The sequence below is a fragment of the Chelonia mydas genome, chromosome 2, assembly GCF_015237465.2.
Source record: "Chelonia mydas isolate rCheMyd1 chromosome 2, rCheMyd1.pri.v2, whole genome shotgun sequence".
NCBI classification, from domain to species: Eukaryota; Metazoa; Chordata; order Testudines; family Cheloniidae; genus Chelonia; species Chelonia mydas.
Window position 1 is genome coordinate 74,645,149 of NC_057850.1, and position 19,440 is coordinate 74,664,588.

The 19,440-nt window shown below is 42.6% G+C and overlaps 1 protein-coding gene across 1 annotated transcript in view; it reads left to right on the forward strand.

Annotated features, from left to right (window-relative positions):
- Positions 1–19,440, forward strand: part of TRAPPC8 (trafficking protein particle complex subunit 8) — a 124,039-nt gene that overhangs the window by 51,365 nt on the left and 53,234 nt on the right. Inside the window, exons 12-14 of the mRNA XM_037892698.2 lie at positions 860–991; positions 6,385–6,609; positions 14,204–14,312. Coding sequence (XP_037748626.1) covers positions 860–991; positions 6,385–6,609; positions 14,204–14,312 — 466 coding nt within the window. The remainder of the gene's footprint in view (positions 1–859; positions 992–6,384; positions 6,610–14,203; positions 14,313–19,440) is intronic.

A 19,440-nucleotide genomic window follows, 5' to 3' on the forward strand; every position in this document is an offset into this window, starting at 1 on the left:
TTTTGTACTAAATGAATTATAGATGACTAATGTTGTAACATGAATGTATTTACTGTATGCTGTATTTTGTAAACAGCATTCAAATAAACATGTAAACTCTCATATGCTGCTCAGAATGCCAGCAACACAGGCTCAGAAAGCCAGGGAGAAGGGGACACATGCCGAGCCTCAGCCAATCACTGTTGAAGCTTTCTGATTGGCTCCCAGCCCCCGGGCTCGGAGCCAATCAAAAACAAGCGGCAACAAGCTACCTTGCTGCCTCAAAGGCCAATCAGAAGCAACCCCTTCCAGATCCTATACCAGTATAATGCAACCAGGAAGTTGATTTCAGGTGAGCTTTATGCAAATCAAGCATCGTAGGGGTGAAAGGGGCAGTCAGTTGGAAAAGTGTCGTAAGTGGCGTCCGGTGTAAGTGGCATCCGATGTAAGTCCGAGGACTCCCTGTTTTTGATTGTGTTATAAGAATCAGAAAACCAATAGGTTGAAATATTCATGGCTCCATCTTGTACGCTCCCATTCTGCAAGTAAAATACAGAAAACAATTATCAGGTATACCATTTTTTCATAATAGCATGTCTTCAAAACTGTGTGTAGGACAGGGAACCTGATCACATTGTAAATGCTTGCAAGGAGGGAGTCAAAGTGTGGATGGATCAACAGGCTGGAACATGTTGCCTATGATAAGTCCTTCCACTGAGCAGTAATGTGATTTTTATTTTTTTACTGTTAAAAGTCTTCTTCAGCTGAGTCTTATCTCTTATAAGAGTTTGTATTTGTGAGTATAGCTACACTTTGTTACTACTGAAGTTTCATTGGTATATTTCAAATTTGAGATTAATGATTTTTTCCCCTTAAATAGGATTCTGACCTTCGCAGTGCCCTTCTGTTGGAGCAGGCTGCACATTGCTTTATAAACATGAAAAGTCCTATGGTTAGAAAGTTTGCCTTTCATATGATATTGGCTGGCCATAGGTACAGCAAAGCAGGACAGGTAAGTGTATTTCATATTCTGAAAAAATACGGACTGTAGGTTGTAGTTAATCTGAACTGTGTTAAAAGCAGCAAGTTCCATGTCATGCTTCTGCGTAAAAATAACTTGTGACTTTGTAGTCCACTGTGGATATTATTCTGTATCAGAAAAATCATATATTGATCTCATTGCCCTTCTTGACTGCCAGATTAATTCATCCTGCCTTGAACAAAGTGGTCTCTTATATCTATGTCTAAAATGATGTTGCTCATTACCCTGAATGAAATTTAAATAGTAATCCTCATTTCTGTAGTGCTTTCCATCTGATCTTCAAATGCTTCTTAAACAATGAATTAGACTCTTCCTATTTCACAGATGTAGAAACTGAGTCACAGAGGTTAAAGTGATTTACTACATCATAGCAGTTAATAAAAGAGCTAGGAATGGAACCCAGTTACCCTGACTGTGGCCTGTGTTTTAACCACTAGATCAGGGATCAGCACCCTTCGGCATGCAGCCCGTCAGGGAAATCCGCTGGCAGGCCGGGATGGTTCTTTACCTGAGGGTCCGCGGGTTCGGCTGATTGCAGCTCTCCCTCTGGCCGCGGGTTCGCCGTTCCAGGCCAATGGGGGCTGCGGGCCAAGGGATTGCATGCCAAAGTTTGTCATCCCTGCACTAGATAATACTTCCTCTTTTAAATCTGTTGAACTAATTGGCAATTAGTTAAATTCACAAATGCAATTTATACCATTTGCACTTTAACATGCATTTTTCATTCCAGCTTCTTGTGTTAATTTATATTGTGATTGTATTTACCTTAAGCTTAGGTTAATATAATAAATTTGACTTCTTAAAGTTGAAACATTATTGTGGAAAGCCCAATTCTGCAACTGGCTCTGTACAGATGGATACATGTGGAGCCTCACTGAAGTCCAACGGGGCTTGATAGTGGTAGGGGCCATCTTAAATGGGGAAGGAAAAGTTTGTCCTCAATACAAGTATTAAGAGCAGCAGCTGTTTCTGCACTTGGTAGATATGTATGTATAAATAGTTACAAAATGTAACTGTTTTCCCTCTTTGCATATCTTTAACTTGTTTTTGGTCCTGCTTCAGCTGAAGATATGAGGAAAGCAGTCTTGACTACCGTCCACCTTTGTAATATAAAACTGTATGTTTGAAATATCTTCATTGGGGGTTGAGTGACTCTCAAGAATCTTTCTCTCATAGCCAGGTTCTCTTCCTGTTGTAGGTTTTCCCCTCTGTTGTGTTGATTAGAGATAGGACCAGACTTTTCCCACAATAGTGGTTTTTTTGTTTTTTTGTTTTTTAAAAATCTCAATAGTTCTACCACTTGGAATGCTCTTTATGCGACCTCCTGTATGACCCCCCCCCCCTTTTTTTTTCTTTTTGCTGAGCTTAATGAAACCCACAGCTTTTCTATTTCTCTATCAGTGTGACCTCAGCTTGGTTGGACTTTATAGTTTCAAGGATCTGACTCTCTCCAATAGAGCTGCTCCACACCTAATGGCAGATTGATACATGAGCTTCTTCAGAGAGAACAGATAGGCCCTCCAGCTGCACAGTATACCAACTACTACAGTACTAGCATCCTGTTGTCCGTTTTGTTAGGATTCCTCCATATACCAGTACAATTTTCCCTCCCTAAATATCTTAAAAAATCAGCCCTATTATTTCAGTCTGAACTATCATAGTTAAAATGTCAGGTAATGGGGTTATTACTGTCATTTTTTCATGACTTTATGCAATCATACATGTTTGTTTTGTTAATATTATCTATAGTTCTTAGTTTTTAGTGTACCAGCTCTAAGTTTACTTTAATTAAATCAACATTTTAAAGATGCCACTTGAAAATCACATTTTGTTTGAGGATAGCTATAACTGAAAGCTAATGGAAAAGTACTTCCCACTGCCCCCCCCCCCCCCCAACTTTATTCACTTTACATACTTAACACTGTGTATAACCAGTGCAGCATTTTGGTTTCTGTTCAGTTGCTCTTTTGGTGTCATGTACTAGCAATTTGGGTAGGGGGTGCTCTTTGACCCCGTCTCATACTCCCTCTGGCAGGGGAAAATCCTTTGTAAACTTCAATAGGGGAGTAGAAAAACCCCTTAAAAATAATCAGTTCCTGGGCAAACTATTTAAAGATGTGCTAACAAACTTGATTTATTTTAAACTGATTAGTATTACAAAGTTAAATTGACCTTGTTTCTTGAACAGATTTTGGAATAAGCTTAATATATTGGTTGATTCACACCCAGTTTGTGTTCTCTGTACAATAGCATCACCCTCTTTTGGGACTTCTGTTATGGAAAGCTAGGATTAAGTTTGTGACTGGGTCTTCATAGGAGCCCCTCCAGCAGTGATTGTTATCTAAAGAGCTGCCAATTTTCTAAATTGGTGGAGCTGCTGGAAGGCCATTGGGCTTCTTGCTGTGGGGATTGTGTTCACCTTTTTATTGCTAGGGATCAGTTCCCACAGTTCCACTGGAAGAAGGTGGTAAAATTTGGGAGTCAATCTAGCTCAGCACATAGTTGTTTAGCTTTTTTCAAAGGGTGTATAGTGGCTGTATTTTTCTGTTGGTCTCTAGGTGGAGCTGCAGGTCTAAATTTGTGCTTTGACATGTATTGGTATTTCAAGTTTTTTACATTTTTATATATTCAAGTATGTATGCTTTATTTTTGGCTGATTGCTGTATGTGCTATCAGAGCTAATGAAACTGCATCATTTGGACTTCCAGGTCATTTACAATTGCCAGCAAAATATACTTATTGTAATTAACTTTACAGGAAGCTGTGTCAGATACTTGGTCTGCAAATAAAAGCACAAATTAATCAGAACTCTCCATATCTGTTTAGCAAATGTAATAAAACTGTCATTTCTCTAAGATCAGAATTTATACAAAATAGTGAAGACAACTAAACCAATTAAATTTGGAGTGACCATTTCATTAATGTTGTAGTGGCTGCAGTGACATTCACATTTAATTTTGCAGTAGCCTTACTTCTGCTCTCTCGCTGGCATAAATCTGAAGTCACTCTACTGAACTGAAAGCAAGTGTGGGATAAGAATCAGACCCCTAGTGTTAATGGTAGTGTCATGTTTTGAGTGGCCTCCTGAGAAACTCTGAGCCTAATGGAAGTATCACAACTTTTGTGTCTGTAAAGTAAAACATTAAAAAAGTTTTTAATTTTTAAATCCTATTTGTGGTACTGGCCTATTAGGTGAAAAGCTGGGTGTAATAAGGTGTTGATACGGCCAAGAAGTGGCCTGAAATTGATAATCACTACTTTAAAGATGTGCTCATGATTTTAAGATCATTAGAGCCACTAATCAGTTGTGTTTTTTGTTATCTACTCTGAATCTTAATTGGCAGTTGAATCAATCCTAAAGAATAGGTCCCTAGTATTGTGGGATTTCCTGACATTGATGTGGGATCATGCAGAAGCTGGAAGTCTGCTGTATGGTGACCGAAATTAATGGCTTACAATACCAATGTTTCACGGTTTTTTCATTGTCACTTTTTAGTTAACATAAGATATCCCAGAATTATGCCTTGGGGAAAATTTCAGAAAGGTTGGTTAGCTTATTGGAGTGCTGAATTCCACCGATAGCCTTGTTATTTAAGGGTGTTACAATTTAGTTTACCTCAGTTTATATTTTAGTTTTGCAGTTCATCATTAAGGCTCATTAATCTTTCTTTCGCATCCCAGTGTATCTAGGTGTGTAACTTAGGACACTTGGAAAATTTTCTTGCATACAGAGAGGAATTCCAGTGGGCAAGCTTGGGAGACCTTGGTTGAATTCCTGCTCTGCCATAAACTTCCTTTGTGACTGTGGGCAAGTTACTGGGAACTTGTCTACACTAGAAAATAGTATTACTGGTATAACTAGGTCTGTTAGTGGTGTAAAAAAAAATCACACAGCTGGCAAAAGCTGTAATGTAGATGCAGTTATACCAGCAAAAAAAAGTCCTTTGGTCATTCTAACTTATTTGGTTTGGTATATAAGCTGTCTCCAGTAGGGGGTTTGCCAGCATAGCTTTACCAGGTGTATATCTATACTGGCAAATCCTTTTTAAGTTCAGACAAGGCCTTATGCCCTCTGAGCCTCCATTTCCCACCTGTAAAATGGAGATAATACATCACAGGGATATTGAGAGGATAAATACATTAGTTGTGAGGCACTTCTGGACATAAGAGAGAGGAGAGACGTTTACTTGACCTTTAGGCATATGTACAACTCCTAGAGTATGTGTTTCAGTATTTTAGCACTTTTGAGTGCATGCATGCTTCAAGTTAGCCATTACTGAATATTTTAAAATTTACTGCAGTAGAATGTAGATTTAATAATGAGTACTGCTGTGCTAATTTAGATGGAAAAGGCCAGAGGCATTACTATAAACCAGTCATTGTCCAACATTAAATGTTGTTAAACGAGGTCCAGGGTTTGTTACACAGAGACCTCAGTCTGCTTAGTACCATGGCAAACACATAATTAAAAATCTTTTAAATATTTTATTAAAGATATAGTAAAGAAGGAAAATCAGTTCAAGCATTTGAAATATAAAGTATTAAATAAGGTTTTCATTTTAGCATCCCTTGTTCTTTCCTTTTCGCTGGACAGGGTTTTTAAAGGAAAACACCCCCTTGTGTAACAGTCTCTTAGATGCTAGTAGGGATGGCAATAACTGTCCTTTTGGCGGGGGGGAAGTTAATTGAGATGAGTTGCTGTTGAAGTCCTTTAATCCAACGAGGTGTCGGGGATTCAGCTGGGGCTGGTGAAGTCATCTGGCTCCCTCTCTCTGGCCTGGTCTAGTCAGGACACTTCTCAGGATCAGAATGATGGAAGTCTGGGGTCCCAGGAAATAGTGGGGATGGCAGCCATCATGGTGACGTTTGCTCCAGTAGCCTCCATCTGTTCTCTGTTTTTGGTCTTTCGAGAGTTCTTCTCCTCTTTCCCCACCTCCCCCTTGGATTATATCAACATGACCTTTTTGGTTTAGACTAATCCAATTTCTCTGTCTGGTTTTCTTACATTTTTTCTCATTCACATTTGTTGTTATACATTATTGTGACGTTATGAATTTACACTCACTTTTTACAGTTAAACTCACAACTAGGGTAAATTTGTAGGCCCAGTTGTCACAACAGTACTGTGTTATAGCAACAGTCTTTTCATTGACCTTTGGGTTAATGCTGACTGGATATTGTGTTTTACCTCCTTGCTTGCATTGCTCTCCTACCTTCAATAACAATTAAAAAAAAATTGTTGACTAAAATCTTCATTGATGTAAATAATTTCTCTATTTGACTCTGTCTGCTAACGTTAAAATTAAATTGGTTCAATCACACAGTAATATTTGAGGAACAGTTTCAATTTCATTTTCTTGCAGAAGAAACATGCCTTGCGTTGTTATTGTCAAGCCATGCAAGTTTACAAAGGGAAAGGTTGGTCTCTTGCAGAGGATCATATTAACTTCACTATTGGTCGTCAGTCTTTTACTCTTCGTCAACTTGATAATGCTGTGTCTGCCTTCAGGCATATTTTGATCAATGACAGCAAACAACCTGCTGCTCAACAAGGGACCTTCCTCAGAGAATACCTTTATGTTTACAAGGTAAGATGAACATATTTTATTCTTAACAGAATTTTAAGCTAATCTTTATCTAATAATCATCTTACATAAAAACAGAATTCAGTGACTTTTAGCACTTACAATATCTTTTTGATTCTTATGTCATTCTTCGGTTTCCAAGATGAATTTTACTATGTATTTGAAGAATTAAAATACTATATTTACTTTCACTGCACCGATCATATGCATATTATAGCAGGGGTTCTCAACATTTTTTGTTCTGAGGTCTTCCCAACATTCAGCAAAAAATCCACAGGCCATCTGTGCCACAACAACAGCTTTTCTGTATACAAAAGCCAGGGCCGGCATTAGGGGATGGCAAGCAGGGTAATTGCCTGGGGTCACAAAGCTACATTGCTCAGGCTTCGGCTTCAGCCCCGGGTTTCAGCCCCAAGTGGTGGGGCTTCTGCTTTCTGCTTTGGGCCCCAGGGAGTCTAATTCTGGCCCTGCTTGCAGGACCCCCTGAGACCTGCTTGCAGCCCCCTGGGCGGCACTGGACTCCTGGTTGAGAGCCACTGTATCATAGAGCAGATTATTTGTGTGTTCCACAGATTACCCATTTGAAGATTAAATAAGGTCAGAAATCAGACGGTTCTGTTTCAGTGCCAGTCCCCATAGTAATCAGGTTCTTCAAAGGGGCCTGGATAACACAGAGGTAACTGTTAGTAAAACACTGTGAGATTCTTTGCCTGAAGGGTGCCACAGTAATACCATGCTTTGTATTTATGGTAACTGATGCACAAAGATACAAAATCCCAGGCCTTCCCCCCCCTTTTTTGTGTCTAAAGTTCCTTGCACTCCCAGTTTAGTTTAGATGTTCACCTGGTAGTAGATAACATCTATGTGACAAATTGTTATTCCATTGACCTATAGATCATGGTTATAGTGTGGCCTAGGTCGATGTTGAGAAATTGAGGAATTTTTTTTGTAATTTATAAACTCTTTGGCTTTCTTTACGGGTCATTCCGTTAAGGCCTAAAAGAAAGGATATGTATGGAACTCTCAAATTACCTTTATACTCCAGGTAACCACTGTGTTTCTGCTTCTTTTGTCACCTCTGCTTTCATAGATATCTTTTGAATGCAATGCTGAGTTTCCTGTCACTGGTACAAGTCACATTTTGATTTTTAAAAAAATATCTTCAGTAACCACCAGGGTGGATTTGATTTAAACCAATTTGATTTAAATCATGATTTAAATTACTAGTCAGGAAGACTCAATTTAATTAATGGATTTCTACATAAAAGTGCATTCTTGTCGGTTATAACCTTAATACATATCCTTCACAACTCAGTGATAGAGTAGGTTTCATTTTTAAGGTGATTTATTCTGAAAACTTTTCAGATTAGTTTTACAGCTATATCAGAAAATGACTGACTGTTTGGTTATTTCATTTACCAAAGGTAATTGAAGCAGTTCACCTCCCAATGACTTCATAAATATCTATCTCAAATTCAACAGGTTAATCATTAATATTTGGAGGCTTTTCTTGCTATGCTGTATTAGGAGGAGAACATCACCAGACGGACATTTAAATTGCTTTATTTAAGTAAAACAACAGTGTTATGTATTCTGGATTTTTTTCTTCAACAACAAACATAATATTTTAACAAAACAAGCATATGAATTTTTTAATTTAGTTAAACATTCAAGTTTTTTAAAATCAGGTTTGTTTTTGTTTGTTTTTAACTAAAATAGTTAAATGAATTTAAAAAAAACCAACAAAAATTAAATTGGCTGTCAGCCAGGTCAACATGAGAAGTGGAAATATTGGCTTCTGCAGCTAACTCAGTCGTCCTCACCTTCATTTTCCTGTTTGTTCATAATCTGGAAAAGGGAAAAACAAGCTTTCCTGCTTTTTCAGATCCCAAATGATTTCTCAATTTGGAATGAATTAGTCCAAAGGAAGAAAATATTCTTTCTACACTAGCAGAAGAAGCTACTGCTGTTAAAAGTGAGATTATCACTTCAACAGCCTCTGAATCCAAGTGCTTAAGTGACTTCCACCAGTTCTCTGGTGTGACTTTCTTTAGAACATCATCAGCAAACATATATTTCTTGAATGGTTCACCCTTAGCTCTGAAGTTTATTATAGTTGGCGTTATGGAGGGATGATTGCTGGATGTCCATGTCATAGCCAACTCCTCTTCTTCAGCAGTTAAGGTTTGACCCTGGTACTGAGTATTGAGAATATTTGCAAGAAAATGGGCTGGAGATAGTGCTTGTCCCATTTGTTTTTTTAATGCTTGTAATTTAACTCTGTCATTGCAGATTTCTCTTTTTAAGATCTCACTTGGTTCCTTCCAGATTTCAACAGTGTCAGCAATAAAACAGCTATTTTCCTGCATTTTGTTCAAGGCTACAGAAATAGGCTTCAGGGTACTCAGCATGTGTTCAACACTTCTTTTAAGCCCAATGTTGAGAACTTTGGCTGTGACAGTGCCATCTATTTTTTCACAAACTGTCATCAGATTAGGCCAGTTCTTGATACAATGCTCAAAACAGTGCACTACTGAGTTCCATCGCATGTCTTGTGGGAGCGTTAGCTTGGTTCCTCCCACTTTTTTCAGAACAGCTGCTCTGTGGTTGTTACGGAAGTATTTTGCAATTTCAACAACATTAGCCTTTATTTCTGGAATACTGAAGTCTTTGGCTAGGAGGTGCATCAAATGAGCACTGCAACCGTATGTTGTTAGCTTGGCACTCTCTTCACTGTCTTCTAAATTTCTTCTCATCTTGGATACATTTGCAGCATTGTCTGTGACCAAGCTGCATACTAGACTTTGAATTTTTTCACAGTTTGTTACAGCTTTTACTGCGCTTCTTGGAAGTGTTTCTGCTGTGTGTGCATTTCCTGATGTATCAATTGTTTCTGTAAGGAACACATTCCCGTCTTCTGTTGTTACACAAGCACATAGAACAGGATCATTGTGGACGTTGCTCCTCCCATCAAGATTTAGTTAACAATTTTACCCTCTAGACCTTTTGCACACTGCTCAATTTCTCTTTCATACACTTTATCCAGCAATTTGCCTGCGACATCTGCTCTGTTGGGTGGACTGTATCCTGGTCTTAATGGCTGAACCATGTTAATGAAATGTGGGTTCTCAATCATACAGAAAGAGTTTTTTTCATAAACAAATCTGGCAATTTTTTCATCAATTACATCTTTTTATAATCTGGTTCTTATCACAAATTTATCTATGGTTGTTTCTGGATGATGGAGATCTTTTTGCTAGAGGTGATGTACTGTGGTTATGTGACATACATGATGTGACTGAAACGCTATCATTGGTAACTCTGAAACTATAGAAAATGATGGTGATCTTGAAGGTGGATTGTCTTCAGACTCCAGTATGTTGAGGATGGATTCTCCTAAACAAAATAAGTCAATGCAGTTATTTAATTATTATTCCCATACTGCTCATTTAGTATTATTACTCATTGCATTCATTGACAATCAGTGACTTTAAAGGTAAAATTGTAAAAGGAAGATCTGTCTATTTTAACAATTTATTTTTATCACAACTGCATCTAAAAATGATAGTACCATAGAGTAACAAGCTATATTTTTTGCTCAACATGAGAATTCAAGAATAGTCCAGAAGAAGACAGGCAGTCCTTAAGAAAGAGGTATGAAATAAAAAGTTTACCAGTCTGAAGAGCCTGTTATGTCAGACATGTTCCTTTCACTATCTTCACGCTGCTTCCTTCTGAGAAGGAACACTTCTCATAATGTTGTTTCATTCAGGCAACCAGGCTTTGCATTTCTTTGTTGCACTGTTTGCAATTTTGCCACACATGCCTGTCTTACCCACAGGTAGAGGAACTTCATTAAAATATTCCCAAACTGGGTCTCTTTTACGGACTGTTTCCATTACAGCTTTCCCTTCTAGTGAGAGAATGGCATCTCAAATCAGTGAAGATCTCAAATCAATGAAGGCTACTCTCAGAAAGACCTCAAGACTTCTGGAATATGCTGCTCAAAAACAGTTTTACTTTTGTTTCTCTTGCCTGTCCCTCCCTTCTCGCCTTATCTCGAGACTTCTCCCTGTCCAGATCTTATTCTGCCCCCAACAATCTTCTATTCATTGAACTTTTGAAACTTTGCAGTTTAGAGAGAGGTAAGGGACTGACTCTGTGTGTACACAAATTTTCAGAGGGACAGTGGGGTTGAGGTCTGTTTATTTCTCACCTCTATATTTCTTTAAAAACCTTTTTTTGCTGTTAACAAAGCATGTTATCTCTGGAGGCACAAATCCACAGTTGAGAACTGCAAAACTAAGCATCTCTGATGATATCTTCTAGACTGAGCACTGAGTTCCATTGGATAGATAGAAAGATTACCCGAAATAATCTACACAGAAGCCCCTGGAACCCCATAAGATTGGGTCCCCTAATCCATGAACTATTGGAACTCATTTACAAAACTTTTCTTAAACATTACATGAATTTGTCTCATACATAAAATTAGAATTTATAATCCTATTCCATGATGAGATATCTTTGAGCTATAATGTCTTAATTAAAACTATCTTTAGTTAGGTTTTTTCCTCAAAAGCATTTTATCAGAAAAATCTGATTTTTTTTTTTTAAATCATTTATTTTTATCCACCCCTGGTAACCATTACAGTTCATTGGCAACCTTACTTAACTCTTATGCCATCAAATTTTTAAAAAGTACCTGACATGTTATAAAAGTATTACCAATATGTACCCTTGGGTATTTCAGACATTTGTCAGAGAGGGTAGCGAATAGAGTTCATGGTAGTGAATGGGTTTTTATCCCCAAATCTACTTAGCATTGTTCACTTCTAATTCAGTGGCAATATGCTTAAAAGAATGCCCCAACTGCAGAAAATCAGCATGGATTAAATTAATGTATGCTTTAGGGCAGTAGTTCCCAAACTAGGGGCGCCGTTTGTTCAGGGAAAGCCCCTGGCGGGCCGGGCCAGTTTGTTTACCTGTCGCGTCCACAGATTCGGCCAGTCGCAGCCAATGGGAGCTACAGGAAGCGGTGTGGGCCGCCACTTCCTGCAGCCCCCATTGGCCTGGAGTGGCAAATCACAACCACTGGGAGCTGTGATCGGCTGAACCTGCGGACGCTGTAGGTAAACAAACCAGCCTGGCCCGCCAGGGTCTTCCCTGAACAAGCGGCACCCCTAGTTTGGGAACCACTGCTTTAGGGGAATCTAGACTTGAATTTCCAGCCAGCAGTGGGTTAAAGTAATTATAGGATGATAGGGTGTACCTGACTCTGAAACATAGTACACCATATACTCCTGGGGGAATTCTGCGCTATTGAACATGTGCAGAATTCATGTCTGGCCACAGAATTTTTTTTCCACTCAAAATACATTCTGCCCAAGAAGTGCTGCAGTTCAGCCTGTCACCCACTAGAGGCCGCTGGGGTGCCAGAACAGCCAGCAGCAGGAATGCAGCTGGCTACAGGCTCTTCTGGTGCCACAGTGGCCTCTGGTGGCCAAAAGGCAGAACAGCAGCACTTCTTGGGAAGAATGTATTTTCTTGGGGAAAAATAATATTGTGTGCAGTGGCACAGAATTCCCCTGGGAGTAGAAGTTCATTACAGCACCTTGCCTGTGGAAGCAGGTTAGGACAGACAGAGTGGGGCACACCGGTCTGCTGGGTGATGGTGGGGGTGTGTGTGTCACAGACTTCAGTTTAGAATGGCTAGTGAGGGGGATAGGTTGAGGTGTGGGCTCAGAGCCAGAGAGGTGACAGCATTGAGCCAGGGGCTAAATGGGAGTAGTGGTGCAAGGCCACATGGGGGCGGGAGAGGAGGGCTGCAGGGATACATTAGGGTTGGGGGATAGGGGCAGATATGCCTGACTGAATGGGAGAGGCTTGGGGTCAGCCAGGGTCTGCATGGGGGAGGCTCCTAACTCCCTAACAATCCCTGCTCACCCTCCACCCCTCCAAAAAACCTCACCCTGTTCTGTACTTCTCCCCCATGTACGCAACAACCACCAAGTTCACTCAAGGCTCCTTCCCTCTCCCTCAGCTCCTCTGTTACCCCTTACTCCTCCAAGCCTTTGCACCGCTTCTGACAGGTGCAGGAAACATGTTTCAGTATTGTAGTTTTAATATGCATGGTAAGAAACAAACAAAAAAATTGTCAAAAAAGTCACCAGAATCTTTTTTTGTGTGTTTCTGTATTCTTACAGACCTACTTGCTGACAGGTATTTTGAAATAAATTACCAAAATTGAAACTGGCATGATTATATTGTGTTTTAAGAAATAAAATAAGCATAATTTTAAAATATGGTGCACAGAATTTTTAAATTTTTTGGTGCAGAATTCCCCCCAGGAGTAACCGTAGAATGAATGCACAGTGCATGCAGTACCACTTTCTGCACACACATTAAATGTCAACTTGAAAAGCTTATTTAAAAAAAAAAATCAAATAGTTAGCAAATTGTATATGTAGACTTTAATATTAGAAGTAAACGCTTTATATCCTAAATATTTTAAAATTAGTATCATCTTTACCCAGAATCCTGAATTAATGAATGCTTTGCAACCGTTGACCTAAAATCCTCCAAAAAAAAGCACAGAGGAGAGAATCTGATGTTCACATGTTTTGCTTATGATTGCTTTTGAATTTCCAGGTATATTATTGCAGATTCAAAATCTAGCAGTAAGCTTACAAATATTAAGTTCATATTTAACAGCTTTGCAGATTCAAAATCATTAATATACCCGGAGACTTAATTAGGAATGGTTCCATCTTAACCTGGATTTGGGAAATATAACATACATACATACATACATGGTTCTGTTTTTCCAAAACATCTCTGCACTGTCGCAACCTATTTTGAAGGGGCCTTCTTAGAGGGCTATTAGATACTTACTCTTGTCCCTACTACCTGTGCGGAGAAGACTAAATTCAGTGAGCTGGATCTTTGTGTCTTTGCGTATAATTGGGATTTTGTAACTTGTATGTAACAAACTTTTCTTTGTTTAGTAGGAAAGATTAATTTGAGAAATAGTCTTTTAATTTAAAATATAAAAGAGGGAAGTACAATAGATTCTTTATTTTAATAAGCAATATTTGGGTATGTGAATTTACATCTCACAAATAGTCAGAGTACGGTATAAAGATGGGTATCATTAAAATTACCCAGTAATACAGAACCAATGTACTTTGTTACTAAATATTGAAGCAAAGAACAGAGCTTTACAACATAATGTTTATCACAAACCTGTTGACAAAGTTAAGTTAGATTCTTTTATGTTGATTCTTTTTATTTACAAACCTTTCCATAGATTTCCCCCCCCTTAAAATAGGGAGATATGTCCAATCCTTTTATTTCACTGTTTATTTTTTGAGTTTTTAAACTATTTTGGCAGTTTAATGTTGTGCAAAGAAATGGATAAAGCATAGCATAGATGCAGTAGATTTAATGTTTTTGCTTTTTATTAATACATAGCAACTGAATTTGTAAGTTGGTCTCCAGTTTTTGAACATGGATTGTAAAAAGCATATTTATGTATAGGCAGTGCATCTAAGGGGGAAAAAACAAACAAACAAACAATCCCGTCTTCTCATTCCAGAATGTAACTCAGCTATCACCCGATGGCCCTTTACCACAACTTCCTTTACCATATATTAACAATTCTGCAACACGAGTATTCTTTGGACATGATCGACGACCAGCAGAAGGTTAGTGAAATTTCAGTGACTGTTTGATACAACTGTTTTTATGATGGACGAAAAGAGATACGAATAAGGTAACCTACAAGAAACTTCAGTGTTCTTCTTTGAGTGCTTGTTCATCCCATTCCACATTAGGTGTGTGCGCGTTGTGCGCACGGGCGTCGGAAACTTTAGCGGCTCCTGTCAGGTCAGCGGGGCCCCCGAGTGGCGCCACTGAGCCGTGCATATATACCCCTGCCCCCCGACCCCCTCCAGTTCCTTCTTACCATCCGTGACGGCGTTGGAACAACCTCTTTCTCTTGTATGAGAGCAGTCCCTTAGCCTTTCTTTTATATGTATCTGTTATCAGTTAAAAGAAAAGGAGTACTTGTGGCACCTTAGAGACTAACCAGTTTATTTGAGCATGAGCTTTCGTGAGCTACAGCTCACTTCATCGGATGCATAGCATATCGTGGAAACTGCAGAAGACATTATATACCACACAGAGACCATGAAACAAAACTTCCATCCCTACCCCACTCCCCGCATGGCAACAGCTTATCTAAAGTGATCATCAAGTGGAGCCATTTCCAGCACAAATCCAGGTTTTCTCACTCCTTTCGCTCCCCCCCCCCCCCACCCCACACACACATACAAACTCACTCTCCTGCTGGCAACAGCCCATCCCCCCTTTGAAAACCCCTCTTTATAATGCGCATGATACCAACTGTCCCACAGTATCTATTCAAGGGGAACACCATCACCAGGGCCTAAACACATCAGCCACACTATCAGAGGCTCGTTCACGCGCACATACCACCATGTGATATATGCCATCATGTGTCCAGCAATGCCCCTCTGCCATGTACATTGGTCAAACTGGACAGTCTCTACGTAAAGAATAATGGACACAAATCAGATGTCAGAATTAATAACATTCATAAACCAGTCGGAGAAACACTTCAATCTCTCTGGTCACGCAATCACAGACATGAGGGTCGCTATCTTAAAGCAAAAAACTTCAATCCAGACTCCAGCGAGAAACTGCTGAATGGGAATTCATTTGCCAAATTGGATACTATTAATTTGGGCTTGAATAGAGACTGGGAGTGGCTAGTCATTATGCAAGGTAGCCTGTCTCCCGTTGTTTTTTTCCTGCAAAACCCCCCCCAAGACAGTTCTGGTTAAACTTGGATTATTGCTTGTGCACATTGTAAGATGAGCTGTTGCCTAGGCAGGAGAATGAGTTTGGTGTGTGTGGTTTTTGGAGGGGGGGTGTGGGGGGGGGGGGTGAGAAAACCTGGATTAGTGCTGGAGGTGACCCACCTTGATTATCATGCGCATTATAAAGAGGGGTTTCAAAGGGGGATGGGCTGTTGCCAGCAGGAGAGTGAGTTTGTATGTGTGTTGTGGGGGGGGGGTGGGGGTGGGGGGGAAGGGTGAGAAAACCTGGATTATTGCTGGAAATGGCTCCACTTGATGATCACTTAGATAAGCTGTTGCCAGCGGGGGAGTGGGGTGGGAGGAAGTTTTGTTTCATGGTCTCTGTGTGTATATAATGTCTTCTGCAGTTTCCACGATATGCTATGCATCCGATGAAGTGAGCTGTAGCTCACGAAAGCTCATGCTCAAATAAACTGGTTAGTCTCTCAGGTGCCACAAGTACTCCTTTTCTTTTTACGAATACAGACTAACACGCTGTTACTCTGAAACCTGTTATCAGTTAGTTAGCATAACTTTGTTGTGGACACTTAAGTGATTAAGTGCTTGGAGGCTTCCAGCACCGCCCCAGGCTGCGGGGCATGTCGTAGGCCCATGGGTTTAAGGCTTGTGCCGCAAGCCTATGCCAGTTAGTGACCCCCATGGCTCTTGTCCACGTTGTCTGGGGGAAGAACATCAAACTGAGCGGTGTAAGATTTGCAAGGCGTTCAAGCCAAGAACAAAGAAAAAAAGAGACTTTCGTTTAAAGCAATTGTTGATGGAAGCCGCTTTGCAGCCACCGGGCCCGGAGTGCCTGACATCGGCTCCGGCTTCCTCTGTGCGTAGCGCCCCGGAACCGTCTGGAGACCCGACACCAGCTAAACACCGAAAGCTGTAGGCCACACAGTGCCAGACGAGGCCCCGGCACCGCTCGTCCTCCCCGGTGCAGCCAAAAGGAAGGTGCGGACGTTCGCCTCATAGGAGGCTGGCGCCTTCCAAGGCCCCGAACGCCAATAAGAGTGGGAAGGCCACTGCATCGGCACTGGCACCAGCGGCTCCAGCACCACAAGTCCCACTGAGCCCAGACCTAAGTGAGCTCAGTGCGGACGATGGGCTCGAGGACTTAATGGATCGGCCCTCCACGCCTGGCACCTTTGAGGCGGCAAAGGACCTCATTGAGCTGTCAGCGACGAGCCCCCTCCCATACAGGGAGAATCCTCTGGCACCCCGGGTGCCGTCGAGGGGTAAGCCAGCAATGGTGTGCTGTTCGAGGACACCGACCCAGCATCGCTCCCGGAGTTGATCCCGGTCAAGCGCCACATGCAGCTTGGTCAGGCATGCCAGACTGAGACTCAGGACTCTGCAGGCATGGCTTGCTCGGGTGTACTCCTCAGGCAGGGACCCCCTGGACTTGGTGGTGACAGCCCCAAGGGATGTGCTGGACTCTCTGCTCTGGTGGCAGTCCCAGCCTGTGGTTTGCGAAGGCATCCCCTTTGCCGCCCCACAACCAGACCTGACGCTGGTGATGGACGTGTCAGACCACGGATGAGGGGCTCAGCTGGGGGACCTCAGGACGCAGGGCTTGTGGTCCGGAGCAGAGCGGTCGCTCCACATCAATGTGAAGGAGCTCAGGGCGGTTTGTCTAGCCTGCCAGACCTTTCACGCCAGTCGATTGGTCATAGTGTGGCAGTTCTGACAGACAACACTACTGCTATGTTTTATATAAACAAGCAGGGCGGGGCCTGTTCCTTGCCGATCTGTTGTGAGGCTCTCCTCCTCTGGGACTTTTGTATAGCCCATGCCATTCTCCTCGAGGCGTCATATCTCCCGGGGGTGTGACACGAGCTGGGGGAACTACCTCAGCAGGTCGTATTGCATGCATGAGTGGACGTTCAGAGTGGATGTCATGCTTTCGCTCTCCGCAGGTGGGGGGTTTCCCCGGGTTTTCCACCAGGGACAACACCCAGTGCCCGCGGTTTTGCTTGTTCCAGGGCCACAGCCCAGGCTCAGTCGCAGACGCATTTGCGATCCCGTGGGGAGGGGGCTTGATGTATGTGTTTCCCCTGCTCCACTTGGTACACAAGGTCCTGCTCAAGGTACGCAGGAACAGGGCACCGGTGGTCCTCATCGCCCCGGCGTGGCCCCGCCAGTACTGATACACAATGCTCCTAGAGCTGTTGGTGGAGGCCCTGGTAGTCCTGCCCCTACATCGGGACGTCATCACACAAGATGGTGGGCGGCTTCTCCACCCCAGCCTCCAATCACTACACCTGACGGCATGGAAGCTCTGTGGCTAAAAGCCTTGGAGAGCCAGTGCTCCTTTCCTGTGCAGCAAATTCTGCTTGGCAGTAGGAAACCCTCTACCAGGGCTACCTATATGGCCAAGTGGAAACGGTTCTCCTGTTGGTGTGAGCCCTGACAGGTGCAGCCATGCCAGCTCCTGGTGCAAGCCATCCTCGAGTGCCTCCTGCACCTCAAGCAGCAGGGGCTGGTCCCGTCCTCACTCAGAGTGCACCTGCGGCATCTCCCGCCTTCTATCCGGGTTTTTCAGGGGGCTCGGTGTTTTTCCACCCAGTGGTGGGACGGTTTCCTTGAAGGATTAGAGAGGATGTTTCCGTACTCATGCCCCCAGTCCCTCCTTGGAATCTGAACTTGGTCTTCTCTAAGCTCATGGAATCCCCGTTCGAGCACTCGCTTACCTGCTCCCTCCTCCACCTTTCCTGGAAGGTGGCATTTTCTGGTTGCCATTACCTCGTCCAGAAGGGTGTCTCAGCTGAGGGCTCTCACCTCTGAGCCACCGTATACAGTTTCACAAGGATAAGGTGCAGCTCTGACCGCACCCCAAGTTCCTCCCTAAGGTGGTCTCGCAATTCCATTTGGGCCAGGACATTTGTCTGCCGGTATTTTTTTCAAAAGCCCATATGGACCTGAGTCTCCTCAGCCTACACACCCTGGATGTCCGTCGAGCACTGGCGTTCTATTTGGCGCGCACCAAACCCTTTCATAAATCTGCTCAGCTGTTCATGGCCGTAGCCAAGAGGATGAAAGGCCTCCTGGTGTCGGCGCTGCGGATCTCGTCTTGGATTACAAGCTGCATCTGGACGTGCTATGAGCTCGCAAGTGTTCCGGCCCCGGCAGTCACGGCCCACTCGACCAGGGCACAAGTGACTTCCACAGCTTTTCTGGCACAGGTCCTGATCCAGGAGATCTGCAGAGCAGCCACCTGGTCCTCGGTGCGCACCTTCACGACCCACTGTGCAGTCAACCAGCAGGCCAGAGAGGACGCGGCAGTTGGCAGAGCAGTCCTCCAATCAGTTGTTCCGTGACTCCTACCCTTCTCCAGAGGTAAGCTTGTGGTTCACCTAATGTGGAATGGACGTGAACAATCACTCGAAGAAGAAAAAACGGTTACTTACCTTCTCGTAACTATTCTTCGAGATGTGTTGTTCACATCCATTCCACCTCCTATCGCTCTGTCGGAGTCTCTGGCAAGAAGGAACCAGAGGGGGTCGGGCAGCAGGGGTATATGTGCACGGCGCAGTGGCGCCACACAAGGGGCCCTGCCGGCCCGACGGGAGCTGCTAAGGGGAAAAGTTTCCGACACTCGTGCATGTGACACAGGCACACCTAGTGTGGAATGGATGTGAGCAACACATCTTGAAGAACAACAGTTATGAGAAGGTAAGTAACTGTTCTTTTCTCCAGCCTGATCAGTCATAGAATACCAGGGTTGGAAGGGACCTCAGGAGGTCATCTAGTCCAACCCCCTGCTCAAAGCAGGACCAATCCCCCCAGTTTTTGCCCCAGATCCCAAATGGCCCCCTCAAGGATTGAACTTACAACCCTGGGTTTAGCAGGCCAATGCTCAAACCACTGAGCTATCCCTCCCCTCAAAGAGTCTTTTTCTCTTTTCCATTCTTTAAGTTATCTCAGCTTTATATATCTCATAAGCTAG